This window comes from Plectropomus leopardus, chromosome 16 (assembly GCF_008729295.1).
Source record: "Plectropomus leopardus isolate mb chromosome 16, YSFRI_Pleo_2.0, whole genome shotgun sequence".
In the NCBI taxonomy this organism is placed as follows: Eukaryota; Metazoa; Chordata; class Actinopteri; order Perciformes; family Serranidae; genus Plectropomus; species Plectropomus leopardus.
In genome coordinates this window covers 29,263,671-29,281,743 of record NC_056478.1, presented here as the reverse complement: position 1 = coordinate 29,281,743, position 18,073 = coordinate 29,263,671, and the positions used below count along the sequence as shown (strand labels likewise).

At 38.2% G+C, this 18,073-nt stretch overlaps 2 protein-coding genes across 2 annotated transcripts in view; one reads left to right on the top strand and one right to left on the bottom strand.

The window, feature by feature from the left end:
• Positions 1-31: 31 nt before the first annotated feature.
• Positions 32-1,751, bottom strand: LOC121955981 (ATP-dependent RNA helicase DDX51-like). Its single transcript, XM_042504079.1, has 2 exons — positions 1,545-1,751; positions 32-786 (listed from the first exon to the last, which is right to left on the bottom strand). The coding sequence occupies exons 1-2, from the start codon at positions 1,565-1,567 to the stop codon at positions 369-371; spliced, it is 441 nt and encodes a 146-aa protein (XP_042360013.1). The 5' UTR covers positions 1,568-1,751; the 3' UTR covers positions 32-368.
• A 302-nt stretch (positions 1,752-2,053) lies between these two features.
• Positions 2,054-18,073, top strand: part of LOC121955554 (centromere-associated protein E-like) — a 37,980-nt gene continuing 21,960 nt past the window's right edge. The window contains 27 exon segments of the mRNA XM_042503567.1: positions 2,054-2,191; positions 3,173-3,285; positions 3,403-3,492; positions 3,589-3,707; positions 3,798-3,917; positions 4,380-4,461; positions 4,542-4,609; positions 4,687-4,761; positions 4,878-4,929; positions 5,060-5,147; positions 5,262-5,391; positions 6,789-6,908; positions 7,015-7,167; positions 7,258-7,408; positions 7,537-7,636; positions 10,460-10,655; positions 10,807-10,863; positions 11,442-11,609; positions 13,707-13,940; positions 14,586-14,807; positions 14,940-15,032; positions 15,856-15,939; positions 16,091-16,207; positions 16,321-16,453; positions 16,456-16,748; positions 17,416-17,496; positions 17,738-17,821. Coding sequence (XP_042359501.1) covers positions 2,136-2,191; positions 3,173-3,285; positions 3,403-3,492; positions 3,589-3,707; positions 3,798-3,917; positions 4,380-4,461; positions 4,542-4,609; positions 4,687-4,761; positions 4,878-4,929; positions 5,060-5,147; positions 5,262-5,391; positions 6,789-6,908; positions 7,015-7,167; positions 7,258-7,408; positions 7,537-7,636; positions 10,460-10,655; positions 10,807-10,863; positions 11,442-11,609; positions 13,707-13,940; positions 14,586-14,807; positions 14,940-15,032; positions 15,856-15,939; positions 16,091-16,207; positions 16,321-16,453; positions 16,456-16,748; positions 17,416-17,496; positions 17,738-17,821 — 3,279 coding nt within the window. The 5' untranslated portion in view covers positions 2,054-2,135.

Sequence of the window (18,073 nt, the reverse complement as noted above, 5' to 3'; positions counted from 1 at the left end):
ATTATGGAATGTTATTAACTTTGTGTTATTTACAGATTTTTTTCTTTTTTTACAAAAACTTTATTGCCCACAAATGTGAAACTTTGCCTTCAGTTTCATCATAAAATACATGAAAGACATGCCCCAAGAACATAAAAACAAACAATAAAAATAAAAAAACGACAGCAATACATTCCATGTAAAAAGTATAAAAATAGGTCTCGGTGATAAACATTCAAGCAGATATCATGAAATTTTTATACCACCATTTCTTACGACTTACGGTAAGCTAAAATCAGCTGATAATATCGATAATGCCAAAATATCAGTCGGACTCTAAAAGGCACAAAGCACAATGTAACGGTAACAAAATGTCATATCATAACACATCATATAAATGATGTGAGTATATGAATATATAGCCCAGTTTGGTGTCTACATAAAGAACAAAAACAAGCACACACACCTGACTTTTTCTTCTTCTGTTTCTTATCTGCACCTGTCTTCTTCTTCTTCTTCTTCTCCTCTTTGACAGGCGCATCATGGCGATCAGAGTCTGAGACAAACAAAGGCACTCCTTCTGATTTCTTCTTTTTATGCTGTCGAGGATCGTCACTGCCTTCCTTATCAGCTTTTCTTTTCTTTCTGCCGTCCTGCTGTTCTGTCTGTTCTTTAGGCGGCTGTTTCTGTCTCTGTTCTGTCAAACTCTGCTTCTGCTTCTCTTTGGCCTTCTGCTGCAGCTTAGCCAGTAACGCCTGAGACCGAGACTCCTTTGACACGCTCCCATTGTCCTCCTCTCCGAGATACCTGAGGGCAGCATGATCATAATAATGTTACAGATTCTTCAGCAAAAGTTCAGCACAGCAGCTTTTGGTTATGTTGGCAGCTTTTGATTTAAGAATTACACCATTCTATTGTACTATTCTATTATATTCTACTCTCTTTTTAAGTCACAAAATGCTCTTCTTGATCTGTATTTTATATTATGTTTATATTTAGATTTATGAATTATCACTTTAAAAACTGGAGCAGCATCACTTTTGTTGTGCTGCTTTCAGACACCTTTCACAAATATTTAAACCTTTAAATCTTGAGCAAATCGGTGCAATTTCTTTCAAAAACATGAAAAAAGGCAATGAGCAACTCTGGGGGGGTGGGGGGTGGGGGGTTTACAATTCTCAAGAAATTAGAAAATTATTTTAAAAAGCTGGGGGAAAATGTCTAAGGAATAAAAGAAAATGCTTGAGAAAAAATAAATAAGAATCAGAAAAATTATGTTATAGAATTCGTTTATTTTTCCCCCAGGCCATTTCTGTGTTGTTGTTCTTTAACTTTATTTTTACTTTTTCCTAAAAAAAAACAGCAAACGTTTTTTCTGTTTTGTTGTTGGTTTATTTGTTTTGTTTTTAAACTGACTTCCTATGTTTTTGTGAGAAATCAAGCTAAATTGATCAGGTTTCCAAGGGTTAAAGCCCATAAAAACCACCACGATTTTCTCCAGGGTCATGTAGTAATGTGAAAAAGCAGAGACAGACGGCGTAAGTTAGAACAGAAAATAAGCCTACCTGTTAACAAGAAACAGAGACATTTTAACAGCAAGATGAAACGCTCCGAGAAAGTTTTGTATCCTTTTCAGGTATCCCGCATTTGAAACTGATAAATAAAGAATATCAATAACCACATCCAGATTCGTTAAGATTTCTATGTCTTAAAAAATACTGTAAACTTCTGCTGAACTACAAAAATCGCCACTTTCTCATGTGTTTTTCACATTGTACAGGACGCAGATTGATGACGACATTCAAGCCGGTCGTCTGTTTTTTTCGTCATCAGTCTGGCGCTACCATATCAACTTAAATTTGCGGTGCAAAAAATCAATTTAAAGTAATTATGTTGCTTTCACGGCCAGTTATCCATAGGTGGATATTAGATTTTGTGTCAAAATACATTTAAAAAACACAAATGCGGCTAAAACTTTACTTTCTTATATTTTTTACATGGATTCGTCCACGCCATGACGTTATCCAATAAGAACAAAGTAAGGAATTTAAACCAGAGCGGCGGTTCCGTTTTAAAGCATAGCGAGGGGAGGATTTATGTGCTGAAGTTAGTTAGTTATTTTACTTTTTTAATGTTTTGGTGGCTGACTATTAACAATGACAGAGGAGTCGGCTGTTAAAGTTTGTGTTCGTGTCCGTCCGCTTATCGCGAGGTAAGTTTTGTGCCAACAGCTAACGTTTCCGTTAGTGAGTTACCCCTGGGTTTCTTCAGCTAAGTTGCAACGTTAATGCTAACGCTACCTGTTAACGAATTTCTCACTGGCTAAATTTCAGACGCATTTTGACTAGTTGTTACAGCAAATAATAATTAACGAAGGGTATTCTATGTTTTAACGTTGCTCGATGAAAACGTGTTGTAATGTCATTACGGTAATGGTTACAAATAAAATAGGCGTATTTATTTGTCGTTAGCGAGCCTGTGCTCAGCTTTTGTTGTGGTGCCAATACCACAAGTGTTACGTTTGAATTACAGTTTCAAAACAAGAACACTTATTTGCTAACGGCAGGTGTTTTGTACTAACTGCTTACACTGCGGTAATAAACATTGGGACGTACTGTTATTGTGCTACTGTAACAGAAATATTATAAAAGGACTGGGGATGGCGCCGTTTGGTCTAAGATTGTGCGTCTTAATAATGATCAGACACAAACTGGAGCAAGGCGCCGTTTATTTATATCCAGGGGCGTTGGCACATAACACAATGTTTGGCCTTTGTTGTTGATTCTAACAGCGTCTTCAATGGCCACAACTGAAGTACTAAATATCCACAACACATTTATTAGACAGTATTATTGTTTTTAATTGAGCCACTCAAAGTAGAATTTTGTTCTGTAACTTCTCCCATGCATATATTACATACACTGACAAGCATTTTCTTTTGTTCATTGTTTTCCATCTGCTGGTGGGCTATCACTTTAAGAGTATGCATAATATGATGTAAATTCGAAAACAGAAAATACTTGGTGATCACTGTAATTGTGGGGAAAAGTGGATATATTGTTGTTGGTGAAATGGGTGGTTAGTTAGTGGCAAATCAGATATCAGCAGAAAATCTAATATTGTGCATTCCTAAAAAAAAAAAAAATCTGTCTGCTAGTGTTTTCACTCATCTCAATTGTGTGCTGTGTTACAGGGAAGAAAGTGCCGAGTCTGAGAATGCAGAGCCCGTCCACCTGTTTTGGAAAGCTGATAAGAAGTCGATTCATCAGATCGACGATGGGAATTCCACCAAGAGCTTTTGTTTTGGTGTGTTTTGCAGCATGTACATTGTAAAGAATTGTGTTTACTGGACTTTGTGGCCCCTTTGATATATTTAACAGAGTCATAATAATAGAAATCGACTACATTCTGTTTCCCTCACAGACCGAGTGTTCACTGCAGATGAAACAACCAATCAGCTGTACCAGACCATTGCAAAGCCTCTGGTTGTGTCCACTGTTGAGGGATACAATGGTATGTCATGTAAACGGAATACAGTGAGATCTGTCTTGTGGAAATGTGTTGCTCCATACACTCACTGCAGCTCACTATTTTATGTTTGATCCACAGGAACCATATTTGCTTACGGACAAACTTCTTCCGGAAAGACTTTTACTATGATGGGATCTGAACGAGCACCTGGAGTGATCCCTCTGGCTGTGGAGGATGTCTTCCAAACTATCAAAAATGTAAGAATTTTAGCACCTCTTTGATAAAAATACCATGTTGCTGTGTAATCACTGCGCTTTCTAACCAATGATTTATTTTTTTTGCCAAAGTGTCCAAAAAAGGAGTTCCTTCTCAGGGTTTCGTACATGGAGATCTACAATGAAACAGTCACAGACCTGCTTGTTGACAGCTGGAAGAGGAAACCCCTGGAAGTCAGAGAGACAATCAATGTAAGCAGTCCTTCTCAAATTTTAAGGTTGAATGGCATTTTATCCAGTTGAATCTTTTTAGGCCTGATTTTCAACATTGGCCAGTAATTCAAGTTAGAACCAACCAAATCTCTATTTAATTTCTCAATATAATCACCTTGTATTTGCTGAGCAGGCAGATTTTTATCAATATTATATATTAAATTTCAATTACTTTTCTTGTACTTTTTTACAAATTTCTTGCTAGTTTCTGGGCAATTTCTTCTTTTTCTGCTCATTGCCGTCTACTATTGTTTTTGAACGAAGTCAGGCCAATTTGCTCAGGTTTCAGAGGGTTAAGAACCCAACCCCAGTGGTAGTAGAGGGTTACAGATAATGCTAATACCACATTTGTTAAAACTATGATACAAAGTGCTAAAAAGGAAAAAAGCAAACAAAATTACTAATGAAATTTAACGGTGTCTTGATAACTGCTGTTTGCAGAAAAACATCTATGTGGCTGACCTCACTGAGGAACTGGTTACGTCTCCTGCACAAGCCCTGGCCTGGATTCGGAAAGGAGAGAGTAAGATCTGAGATTAGTGAACATGAGAACACTCCCTACAGACTGTGTGCGTAAAAACTAATGAGTTTCTGTCTCTGTAGAGAACCGTCACTATGGAAAGACGAAAATGAATCAGCGGAGCAGCCGCTCGCACACCATTTTTCGAATGGTAAGCAGCACCACAACATATAGTAGCATGTAGGATTCTGGGGAAACGTGGATTTTTCATAATATGTTTCTTCTTAGATCCTGGAGAGCAGAGAAAGGAGCGACCCAGCATCAGGAGAAAATGCTGATGGAGCCATTATTGTGTCTCATTTGGTGAGTTAGCTCCCTTTTATTGGCTTGTTTTTCATCTTTCTCTTAACATTGCTGTCTGTGTAATTTTTTTTTGTTTGTAATTATTTGTCCGCTTCCAATTTTGCTTCGTTTTCTAGAATTTGGTTGATTTAGCTGGATCTGAGAGAGCAAGTCAAACAGGAGCTGAAGGTAAGCTGTTTCAGGCTGCTGATCGAAGCCACATGAAATGTGTACGAGACCTGATACTATGTTAGAGTTTACTGATTGATGCACATTAACGTGTATAAATTAAAAGTAATCCTTGTGTTTGATATGTTAGGCGCTCGTTTCAAAGAAGGTTGCAACATCAATCGTAGCCTCTTCACACTCGGCCAAGTGATCAAGAAACTGACTGATGAAAGCCAGAAGTGAGTAAACAGTGGAAATACAGTGTACTCACTGCAGTGACTTTTTTAATGTAACTTCTATTGTTTGTCTCTGTTGATTTATACTTAACATAGTGCCATTAACTCTCTGTTCAGGGGTTTCACCAACTACAGAGACAGTAAGCTAACCCGCATCCTGCAGAACTCTTTGGGTGGGAATGCTAAAACCGTCATCATCGGCACCATCACTCCTGTTGCTCTAGATGAGACACTCAGCACTCTGCAGGTTAGTGACATGCAGGTTTCTGTCCTGCACACCTGATACCTTTAAAGTACTATGACATTTAACCCTTGGGCCACCGTTTAAAATACTGACACTATTCCCCCTCACACGCAACAATACATGTCCATCAATACTGCCATAAAAATATAATAAATACTTCTTTAAGATTTTTTTTTATTTTGTTAAAATTAAATAACCCTTTCATTTTATTATTTTCTGCAGGCTTGAATATGTCATTGAAAGCAGCATCATTGATTTTGATGATTTTTTTATTTTTTGTGCAATGCTCACAATCTCCCTTACCATGCATCAATGAATGTCAGTCAATAGACTGCCATAAAAATATGATGGATTAATGTCATTTTATGATTTCTTTTGTAAAATATTTTAATGGTTTCAGTCTTGATCATAACTACCAAATGTTCATTCATTTTCAGATAATTAACCCTTTAAATACCAGTTTTTGTAAAGACACCACTATGTTTATTATAGATAAAATCCACAAGATGAAAAAAAAAGTTTTTTTCATTGCGTGAAAGACAAACAAAACACAAACAGGACACACCACTCCATATTTACAAAACAAACATGAGCAAACAAACGAAAAAAAAATCCCGTTGCGACTTCATAAAGTTTCCAAGATAGTTTAACCACAAAATTAACATGTTGTCACGAAAGGTTGACAGAAAGACATTCTTACTGAAAATAGGGACCAACAAATGTCTCATTTCAGTAGTGTATCCTTAATCACCACCCCTCAGACTCAATAAACTTCCCGCATCTATCTAGGTAGTCTTGGTTATTTATATAAAATTCCTCTAAAATAAACTGGTGTTTAAGGAAACCCTTTTAAATCTGTAGATGTTTAAGGATTCTGCCTCAGTTGTCTTGTAAATGAACATTTTCCCCAATAAGATAATTAAATGTACAATATAGCTCTTTGTTTCTGTAACATCTCCCAACATCACAGAGAAAAGGTCCAACTCCATGTTCAAACTTTTTTTTGTGTGTGTGTGTGTTATTGTCAGGTTGTGTCTGCATTTTGGGGAGAGGTCCAGGAAATGTGTTAAAAAAATGAAAATATTTTAGTAAACTTGAGGCTAGGGGGATTTTTATTTTATAATTATTGCAGACTTGATTGTGTTTATGCAAAAGTACAAACCTCTGCAACATTTCATGGCAGAAGCATAATCACGGCCAATATGGTTAAGAAACAAAAGTGAAATATGCATTTTTTTAAGTTGGAGGGTTAAATATTGAATTTTGAAATGGTTAGATAGTGTGGATGTCATCATCCAGAAAATGGCATTATATGACAATTTAAAAAATTAACTTATAGACTGCATATGGGAAAGAGAAATTAAATCAATTCCTATTTACAAAGTGTGTCTTTGCTGTAGTTTGCCAGCACTGCAAAGAAAATGAAGAACGACCCCCACGTGACAGAGGTGTCTGATGATGGGGCTCTGCTCAAAAGGTACCGCAATGAAATTGTAGACCTCAAGCGTCGTCTTCAGGAGGCAAGTGTCATCATTCTTCTTCGGTATTGTTCTGTTTTTGCCATCATTACAACTTCCGCTGTAGCAGCACGTTCTACCCGCTGACCTGTGGATGACCTCCTCACAGGTTTCCTCAGTCACACAGACCACAGCGACGGAGAGGGAGGTTCTCTCCCAGCTCCTCCAAGAAAAGGATCAGCTCCAGAGAGAACAAGAGGACCGCATCAAAAACCTAACCAAGCTGCTGGTCACCAGCTCAAACCAGGTTCCTGTTCAAAAGGTAAATATGACACAGAATAATGTTGCAGTTTAAGTCCAGTTTTTTTCTCTTCAGTATTGCAGTCATAATAACTCTTGTCCTGTTTTTAAGATGCCAAAACGCAGAGTTACGTGGGGAGGAAAGATGCTCAGACTCGCCCATCCCTCTGCATGTGATGGTGGTTCATCCGACCTCAGTTTTGCAGAATCTTTCACTCGGAAGAGGAAAGCGACTAATGTCTCTTTGATGGAGCTGGTTGAAGGTAAGAGGGAGTACAAAAAATCAAGTAAACGCACTCTGAAAATCACAATCCATCACATAGATTCCATTTCTTGCATGATCCTTACTCTCTGATACACAGTTAAATGCACACATGGTATGTTTTAACAGACGACGAGGACTTTGACTCTCACTGGGAGATTCCTGATGAGCCCACAGATGATATGGAGATCAGTCAGAGCTCTGTGACTGTCCGAAGCTTTGGAGACAGGTAAATGTCTTTTTTTCTTTTTTTTTTTTTTTGCTTGTTTTTTTTTTTTTTTGAGACCAATTTCGTTTTGTTTATTTTCAAAACTTGCAGGTACAAATCAAACAATGAGCCCTGTCAATATAACAGATATAAATATCCATAATAATAATAAATGAAAAGTAAATGTTAACTATAGTCCAATGACAGCATCTCTTCCTAAAGCAGTTGAGAGTTGGTCAAATCTTCCGATATCCCTGATTGGTAGGAATAATATACTCAAAATGAATGTTCTCCCCAAGCTTTCATACTTATTCCCGAATATTCCCTTGCAACCTCCACCAGATTTTTTTTTCCCTAGAATGAAGGAAATGTTCAGTAATTTCTTACGGAATAATAGACGCCCGAGGCTTCATTTGTCTCTCTTATATCTGCCTTATCACAGGGGTGGGCTAAAACGTCCCAACATGTTGTTATATTATTGGGAAGCCCAATTAAGAACATTAATGTTTTATTACTATACAGACAAGTCCTTAGCATGGAGGGATATTTAAATGCACTCCTTAAAGCTCCCGTTTCCCACTTATTTATACTCAGATGAACCCAACAAACTCAAAATGATCTCATCTAATGCTTTAGTCAAAAATGTGATTGAGATCTGGCATAAAGTTAGAAAATATTTAAAAGATTCATCTCCCTTTTCCTGCTTAAGCCCAACTTGTGATAATTTTTTTTTTAAGCCAGGCAGAGCTGATTAAATTTCTTCAGTTAAGGAGCTTTGTTAGGGCTAACAGAGATCAGTCCATGTTATGTCCCCCAATGTCCCCTTTAGAAAAAACTCTTTTAAAAAATGCATTTGGTAAGGGTGTCATCTCTGAATTTTCCAACCTGTTGACGGCTCATTCCCCAGACTCCTCTGACTCTAAACTTAAAGCATGGAAAACTGACCTTCAGGAGGAATTAACATGGGAACAGTGGCATAGAGCATGCAAAGCAGCCCAAACACAGACAGGCAATACACGCCTGAAACTTTCCAGTTCAAATGGTTGATGGGAGTGTATATCACACCTGAAAAATTAAATAAATTTAATAGTAACATATCTGATTTATGTACCATATGCAGTGAAGATAAGGGTACACTTTTCCATTGCTTTTGGTCATGCCTGAGAGTTGGAGAGTTTTGGGAAGAAGTTAAATCAACAATTCAGGAAATTTTATCAATTAGACTAGGACAGGAGCCAAATGTTTTTTTTTACTTGGCCTTTACCTAAAGGGGCATAACATAAAACATCACAAACATTTTTTTCTGAATATGTGCTTACTACAGGCAAAGGGGGTGATTGCCTCAACGTGGAAAACGATGGGCAAACCGAGTATTTCACAGTGGTTTAAGAAATTAGCTCTATGTCTACCCCTTTAAAAGAATTACATATACTCTTAAGAATAAACAAGAGGTGTTTCAAAAACTACATTAAAAACAATGATTTGTCTCACCTAATGAACCTGGAGCAGAATAATTGTACCCTCTGTATGATCATGTCCACCTGCTACACTTTCATGGACTTTTTTGCATTATTTGATTGAGCGCTCATGGATTCATGCTTTTGCTGAATGGGATCCTTTTGGCCGCCATGTTCGAATGTTTGAATGTTTGAATGTTTGTGTTTCAAGATTTCTAAATACATATTGATGAAAAAAATAATAACAAATGAAATACATGTTTAACATTCCCTTGACAAATTGAATAACAAAATAAATATTATACAGCCCTACTATTATGGCAGAAATAACAACAGATACAAAGAAGGGAAATAAATATATAACATACACCTGCATCTTTTCAAAGCTCCCCCAACCCTAACCCACCCCTTCCCCATGGGTCTTTGTCTGACTTCCATTACACATATACAAGGTTTCCTACATGTGCACTATAAAATAAATAAATTAATAGCTTTAACAAAGAGGTATGAATACAAATTCATATCATATTTCTAGCTAAGTTCAGTGCCTCCTCTCTTGCCTCAAGCATAACATGTCCTGCACCATTCATCCTAGCAACAGAGAGCTCCAGAGATAAAATCTCAATTAAAGAATAAATCCACTGTTTTACAGAAAGATTGTGTGGTGGTTGCCACCGAACCGCCAACATCTTTTTAGCCTTTGAGTACAGTTAAAGCTCTGTTTTGAATCATCATTGAGCAGCAGACACACTGGAGAACAATTAATTTTTTCACCCAAAGTTCCACATAGACAATTTGTAATTTGTTCACAAAAAAATGTAACTAATGGACACTCCCACGTGATATGCAAGAAAGTCCCTAACTGATTTAAATCACACAGGGTACAATTTGGAGAAGCAGAAATATTCATTATATATCGTTGCTTTGGGGTCAAATATGTTTGGTATATAAAATTGTGATTTGATAATTTATGGTTTAAGCTTAATGTTAAGAAAGGTGAATGTCTTAATATTAAAAGCTACCATAGTTTTCACTTAAAAGACCAATTTAACCAGTCAGGTCTCTAAGCATACTTTTTACACTGGTATCACTGGTGCGACCAACTTTCTCAGTTGGTCACTGTGACCTTGTGTGTGTCTCATTCTTGTGAACACTATCTCAGGAACACCTTTAGGAAGTTTCTTCATATTCAGCACAAACGGCCACTTTGACTCAACGATGAACTGATGAGAATTTGGTGGTCACTGTGACCTTGAGTCCCTTTGTGTTACTCTATGTCGCTTCTCTAATTTTGGAGGTTTTTCCATGTCGGTAAACAAAGCAAAGGCGCAATTCTTTAAGAGGTCCTTTTTTTATGACCATCTGTGTGTTTTATCTTTTTTTCCAGTCCCAAAGACTTCGTGTCTCCAGACCGTATGCATGAGCTTTCAGGAAAAGTGTCCAACCTGCAGCTGCAGCTGCAAACAGAAGTCCAACAGAAACAAGAGGCTTTGGAAAAGGTGTCAATGTTGGACCTCCAAGTCGCAGACCTGGAGAGACAGCTGGAGGAACAGAGCAACACTCCAAGTCCAACTGATGAACAGGTGCGCTGTGTTTATTCTTCTTGCTCTCTGGTCTCCAAGTAGAAATCTACAATTTCACATGAGAGCAGCAGCTTATGTGTGGTCATTGTTTCTGTTCTGGCTGAGTTGTGTTGGCTGGTTTTAGTGCTAATTTTGTTTCCTTATTTTCCAGATGAGGAAACAGTTTGCAGAGGCCATCCAGCTGTGTGAAACACTAGCTTCAGAGAAGGTAATGCTTGATGGGGCATCTTTGTTGTGACTGTAACATATCTTACAACTCAGCTTGTTTTGCCTCTGAACGCAGAGAAAATCCTCTTAACTTGTTGTTTTATGTATGTATGTAATGTTATTTTCAGTCTTGAGACACAAAGGCTCTGCTTTTCAAAGTATTAAACAAACCAAAAGCATGTTTAATCTAGAGTTTTTCAGTTGTGGAGAAACGATCAAACTCAGAAAGCCACATAAAGTAAATCTGGCTTCAAAGGTAGGGAAAAAAAGTCTTAACTGTTTAATGCATTTGTTTTATACATTTATATCTATATGAATGATTTGTTTATTTGCACTGAGGAAAATTCTAGAGACACTGTTGCTACATTCAAAAACACTCAGAGATGATCAAGTTATACTTGAGCAGGCACGAGTTTTTCTACATTTATAATCCCATAGAAAAAAAGAAGGAAACGATTCCAACAACAGCAGGATAGGCATTTTTTCAAGCTAATAGTGATGAAAAGAGAAAATTTGGGCTATGCAGTTCAAATTGAAATGCTTACTGCTGCTTAAACTGATTACATTGTATGTTTTTAGGACATTGTGGTGGCTGAGCGAGACTATCTGAAGCAGGAGCTCGGGATGTTCATGGAGCAGATTGAAATACTGGAGAAAGAGAAAGCTGTTCTGTCAAAGGAGATGGAGGAGAAGAGAGAGCTGGACGAGTTCCAGTCTCTGGAGGAGGAGTTCAGGAAAGAACACGAGGTACTTTGATTCTTTTCAGATTCCACTGCCAAAGTAAGCTGTACCACATTTACTATCTAAGTATAATCATTCAGAGAATAAAAGTCACATTCCCACACTATACAACTCTAAATACACGTTATAATGCTTCTCTATTCTACTACATTACTGTAATTAAGTAATGATTAGAATAATATAATATACTATATATGCCATTAATCCATCCATTTTCCACCGCTTATCTGGAGCTGGGTTGCAGCAGCAATTTCCAGCTCCTTAAAGTGTTCCCAAGCCACATGAGATATATAATCACTGCAGAGTGTTCTGGGTCTACTGCAGTCTGGAAACAGTTTGACCTGCCTGGAAAACCTATAAAGGAAGGTACCCAAGAGGCACCCTCATCAGATGCTCCAACCACTTCAAGATGTCTCTGCTTCTCACGCTGTCTCATTTAGTGATCCAAGCCACCCTATAGAGGGAATTAATTTCGGCTGCTTGTATCTGCGTTCTTTTGATTAATACCACAAGCTTCTAGCCATTGAAGAGCGTTGGAACGTAGAAAGACTGGTAAATCTAAAAGCTTCGCCCTCTGGCTCAGCTCCCTTTTTACTACAACAGACTGGTACATTAACAGCTGGAGTACTCAGCCTCCCACATCATTTTACTCTCATTTTTGGAATGAATAAATAATTATAGTGACCTTATTTATATAGAACCTATAAAAACTGAATTTATGAAGTGCTTTGACAAACTAAGCAAAAGCAAAAAATGGGAAACAAAGAAGGCAATACAACAACAGAAAACTAAACAGTCCTACTGAACACAGGTGAGACTAAACTAACTAAACTAGGGTAAGGTTCTAAAAAAAAAAATGAATACGAGAGGACAAATAATGCAAGACTCAGGATGCAAAATGTCAAATAAAAACGACTAAATCAAGTAAACAACAGTTAAAAGGAAATAAAACAAATAAAATAAGAACTAATGTTACTTTGACTCCTTCACTTGGGGCAGCAGCTCACTCCCAACCCAGAAAGAGCAATCTACTGTTTTCAGTCCAAAAAAAACATGCCCTGGAACTGACCGTCTCCCTGACTGCTTCACACTCAACCGCAAACTGCCCCAGTATGTGCAGAAGGTCACAGTGGTGATGGCAACAGAACCACATCACATCGAGAAGCACTTCTGCGGTCCCCAACAGATCCAGTCCTCCTTCTTAAGAATGGGAACTACCCAAGCCCCGAGGAAGTGTGCCAGGCTTTTATGCAGATTTTACATGGTGGCCAAAAAATGGAAATATGCCGTCTGGGTCTATTACGAGATGCCCACGGTCCCAGAAAGACTTTTCCCCTTTGACTTACATAGGAAAAGAGAGGTCTGTATATCAGTGTATAATTTTTGTGTGAGCGTCACTATCTAGATTTAAGTCAAGTCAAGTCAAGTCCAAGTTTTATTTATAGAGCCCATTATCACAAAACAAGCCAATCTGTTTAATAACATTTGGAAAGTCTAAAAGAGCCTCAAGATTAGTTAGTTAGTTAGAAGTTTTTAGACCGCCATTCAAGCTAGCAAAGCTCTAAACTGGAAATCAGTCGCTCGGCTGGTGGAAGTTACCCGCTCAGGAACACAGGCGCCTAGTGCACAAGCCTCATGGGCCCATAGATGTTGATATTCCAGACCTGGAAAAAGAGTTTGTTTTTCCCCTCATGCACCAATGAGCAGCAGCTCTTAGATGAGTGAACAGCGCCCTACTTCCTTGGCTGTATCCAGATCTTCTTAATACATCCATGGAACAGTGACAGTAACCAGCCTTCAAAAGGCACTGTCCACAACCTCCATGTGACTTTGAAGAGGTGTGTCAACCAAGACAGCCCAATGTCACGAGCCTTTCGTATCTTAGGGCGAATCTCATCCACATTTAGCACCTTGTCACTGAGCAGCTTCTTGACCACCCCAGACTTTATCAAGGGATATAGGTGAGGCTTCCACTCTTAAACAACTAAAAACAACCTGAGCCAAGCTCTGCTTTTTCTTCCTGAGACCATTAATAGTTTGCCACAAATTGGATGATTATTTAAAACGTAAAATTACAATTTATTGTTCGTTCTTTCCTGACAGCTCCAGAGGTTGACTGAGGAGCTCGAGAGTGTGCGTGCAGAGAGAGACAGTCTGCTGTCTGAGAGGGAGGCCAGCTGTCAGAGCTCCACAGAGGACACGGAGAAGCTGCAGCTCAGAGTGACGTCTCTCAGTGAGGACAGAGATCAGCTGCAGGAGACACTGGAGGGACTGAGACAGGAGAGGGAGCAGCTCAAAGCAGAACTAGAGGACAAGATGGAGACAATGCAGACTGAGGTTTGAGTCTTATAGCTCCACTTCCATAAAACAGCATCTCTGAAGGGCTGCACACATGTTTTTGTACACTCAATAGCAGCTGTAATAAGAAATTTTGATTGAAAGTGGTTTAAAGCTGCAGCTGAAGCCTTAAAACCTGGTTGGACATGGTTTTTGTGCTGCCTGCAGACACTTTCCACAAGCTAAACCTGAGCAAATGGGTTAGATTTCTCTCAGAAACTTGGGAAAATTGCAATGACCAACTTGGCAAGAAATGTCCCAGAAATAGTCAGGGATAAGTAAAAGGAGACAAGAAAATTAACTTAAAACTAGTTAATTTTCAAAAAATAAGTAAAAATGTGCAGAAAACTATACTCTTAGTCATTATATATGTTTAAAACTATGTTACAGAAAAAAATATTTTCTTGAATTATCTGAACATTTTCAGGTCATTTTTGTGTTTAGTTTTTTATATTTGTGTTTTGGCTTATATTCAGATAAATTCCTTGTAGCTTTTTACAAATTTCTTGCTTATTGTGGGCTATATGTTAAGTTGCTCACTACCTTCTTCCCGTGTTTTTGATAGAAATCAAACCAATATGCTCAGGCTTCAAAGGGTTAAAGAGACACTTGAATGATTCTTCTAACTGTCCTCTTTCCTCACAGATGAGGACTCTGACAGAGACACTGCAGAGTGTTGAAGCAGAGAGAGACAGTCTGCTGTGTGAGAGGACGGCTGACGCTCAGACTCACAGTGAGGAGATGGAGAAGCTGCAGTGCAGAGTGACGTCTCTCAGTGAGGACAGAGATCAGCTGCAGGAGACACTGGAGGGACTGAGACAGGAGAAGCAGCAGCTCAGAGCTGAACTGGAGGACAGGATGGAAAAGGTTTGTTTATAATCGTTTTTTATCTTGTGTTTATGACTGTTTATTTCATAACTTTTTATACAGAGTTTGTCTCAAAAGAGAAAAAGAAAATGTTATTTTTTAAAAAAAAAAAAAAAAAATCATCTGTAACAGGTTGCACAAATCCAGCATGGGTTTAACCAGCCAGAGACACTGACCTCAGAACTGCAGCCACACGATGAGGAAGTAACCAACCTTCAGCAAGAGGTAACAGCAGTTTAGCCGCAAAGTCTGGTTATACTCTGTAATTTCTATTGTTAATAAATTCTATGAATAGACCTACTATAATATCGGCGCGTCATCAGTCGCAGATTCAAAATGAAATATCTGTATCAGCTAACATACTGACTTCTGTCAATATCACAAACTAATATCCATAAGTTGAAGCATTTTACTTATTTTGTACAATGAATGAAAATAACTTACACTGAAAAGCAGCGAATGTTAAGTCTCCATCTGCTGGTTGGCCATCACAATAAGAGTATGCATAATAACTTGCACACACCATTACACTGCCCCAAATACTCCCTACAGCACCAAATGTGTATTCATCCGCCACTGAAAATAGTCCCCAACAACGGTACTGTTTCCCCCATCTGATCTTTATTAAAAACTACTGTCTACGTGTTTTAGAAAATTAATGACACTTTTGTTTTTAATAGTGATTTTGAAAATATTGCTAACTTCTTTGGCTAAAAGGTTCCATAACTGCGAGATGTATTCACATTATTAAAAAACATGGACGTGATTTCCTTGGTCTTTCTGGCATTTAACAGATAGAGGAGATTATGTGTAACCTGTGACGAATCGTACATTGATGTTTTTAAAAATTCTGAATAAAAGGAATTGAAGCTGTACTTTTGCATCTTTCAGTAAGAACCAGTTGGTAGGAAGGTCAAATGTTGATTTTAGTTTCTTCATAGGATTTATTGGCAATATGAAAAATATGGATAAACACCAGCCTCATGTTTCAAAACTCTGGTTCTTGATTTAAAATGCTTTAATTATGAAATGTGGTCATTATCTTTAGATAAATCAACTCCAGGCTGCTCTACAGGCCGTGGGTGAGCAGAAGAGCCGGCTGGAAGTTGATCTGCAGCATAATGTGGAGATGGTGAGGCGAAGTTGTTAATGGTCAGACTGAGATTTTTGGGGTTTGAGTGTGATCACACCGCCAGTGATGTTGAAAAGGGTTTGCTGACCAGTTGTTATAGAGTTCCTCCCAGTACAGATGAATGAAAATTAACATTTTTTTCTCTTTCCAGGCTGCAGAGACTCAGAGTCTTCTGGATTCACTTCAACAGCAGCTCCAAGAGCAGAATGAAAGAAACATTGACCTGGAAAGACTCAACCAAGAGAGAAAAGCTCAGCTAGAACAACAGGTTTGTTCCTTGCAACATGATTCATTAAAACTGCGTGTTTAGTGTCTTTCTTGTAGATGCACTTTGTCCCCTTTGATGCTTCTTTGAATTAAAAAGTGTTTTCTTATTTCTAGGTTGCGGAGACTCAGCGTCTCCTGCATTCTCTTGAAGAGGAGCTCCAGGAGCAGAAACGAAATAACTCAGATCATCTGAAACTCTGTGAGCAGAAAGAATCGGACTTAGAACAACAGGTGAGTTAAGATGTTAATGAAGGATATTTTATAAACTCGGCCTTAACTGTCAGTGTTCTGACAGCTGGAAATCTTTTCTGCATAAACAGAACAAAGCTCTAACGGAGCAGCTTGAGGGTGTACGAGCAGAGAGAGACGGTCTGATGTCTGAGAGGGAGGCCAGCTGTCAGAGCTCCACAGAGGAGATGGAGAAGCTGCAGTGCAGAGTGACGTCTCTCAGTGAGGAGAGACATCAGCTGCAGGAGACACTGGAGGGACTGAGACAAGAGAAGCAGCAGCTCAGAGCTGAACTGGAGGACAGGATGGAGATGGTAAAAACTTTGGATGAATAGTCTAAATTGAGATAGTGGTATATCTGAGGGCATTCTCCCTGAAATCTACTCCTGTTTCTGATTTTTTTTTTTTTTTTTTCAAATTTAGATTTCTGTTTCAACAAATCATACAGTCATATTCAGAATCTCCCCCACAGTTTTTTTTTTTAATTTAATTTAATTTTTTTTGTTTTCTCCGCTGCATCCACAGGAACCATTTCATATTCATGAAATAAAATTTAGGAAGTTAGGTAATAATTATGATAATAATAGTGTTGATAATAACAGCAATAATAACAATGAAAGGAATAATACTAGATAAAAAATAATAATGAGTAGAAAAAGAGAAAAAAGGACAAAACACTCAAGCTTTAAAAACAAAAAGGTGGTTCGGGGGTAAGGGTCAGGGAAGGGAACGAGTGTGTGAAGTGACGCGTGTAGTAATGTGAGTGTGAGAGTATGTGTAATGAGATAATAATGTTTCTTTTGGGAGTAGTTGTTATACAAATGATCATTTAGAAGGTGAAGTATTCCTTTAGGTTAAACTCCCACATATCAAATATTTTGAACAAACACTGGCAAGAAATTCCAGGACTCCAGGAAAGGAGATTGATTTCCAGTCCAGCCTGGTCTTACTGTTCTCTCCTGTGTTGTGTGTGTTGTTCAGATGCAGTGTGAGTTCCAGCAGCAGCTCGGCTCTGAGCCTCAGTCACTGAGAGAAGAACAGGAGGCTGACAGACTTCTGCAGGTTAGATTGTGACATTTTTTGTTTCATAAATTTTCATTTGTCCCCAAACATTGGTGAGACTCTTAATCAAAACAAGAAACAACTTGCTGCACCAAACTCCATACTACAAACTGTACTTTGGAGCTTAATGATATTCAGTTCATGTTGTTGCTCATGGATGCAGGTATTTTCAGATGCAGATGAAAGCTTTGTGAGAAAATGCTGAGTAATGCTGAAAATGTTTCCCTGCATTGTGCTTCAGATCCAACAGCTTGAGGAGCAGCTGGAGAAAAGTAAGGAGGAGGTGAACCAGCTGAAGTCCGACCTTCAAGAAAATGTAGAGCTGGTGAGTTCTTCTTTTTGTTTTTTGTTTTTTGTGTTTTTTGGTCCAACTCACAGTTATAAGACGTAACAGCAGGGGTCTGCAGATTATCAGGCCTGACATTTGGCACTGAATGGGTCAAAGTGGGAGGAACTTTTACTTTGTAAAATCTCAGGGAGCTTTTTTTATTTTTTATTTTTTACTTGACTTTTTTTTAAATTGCACACAAGTTTTGTGTCAGAGTTTGTTATATTCCAAATTCTAAATATTGACAGA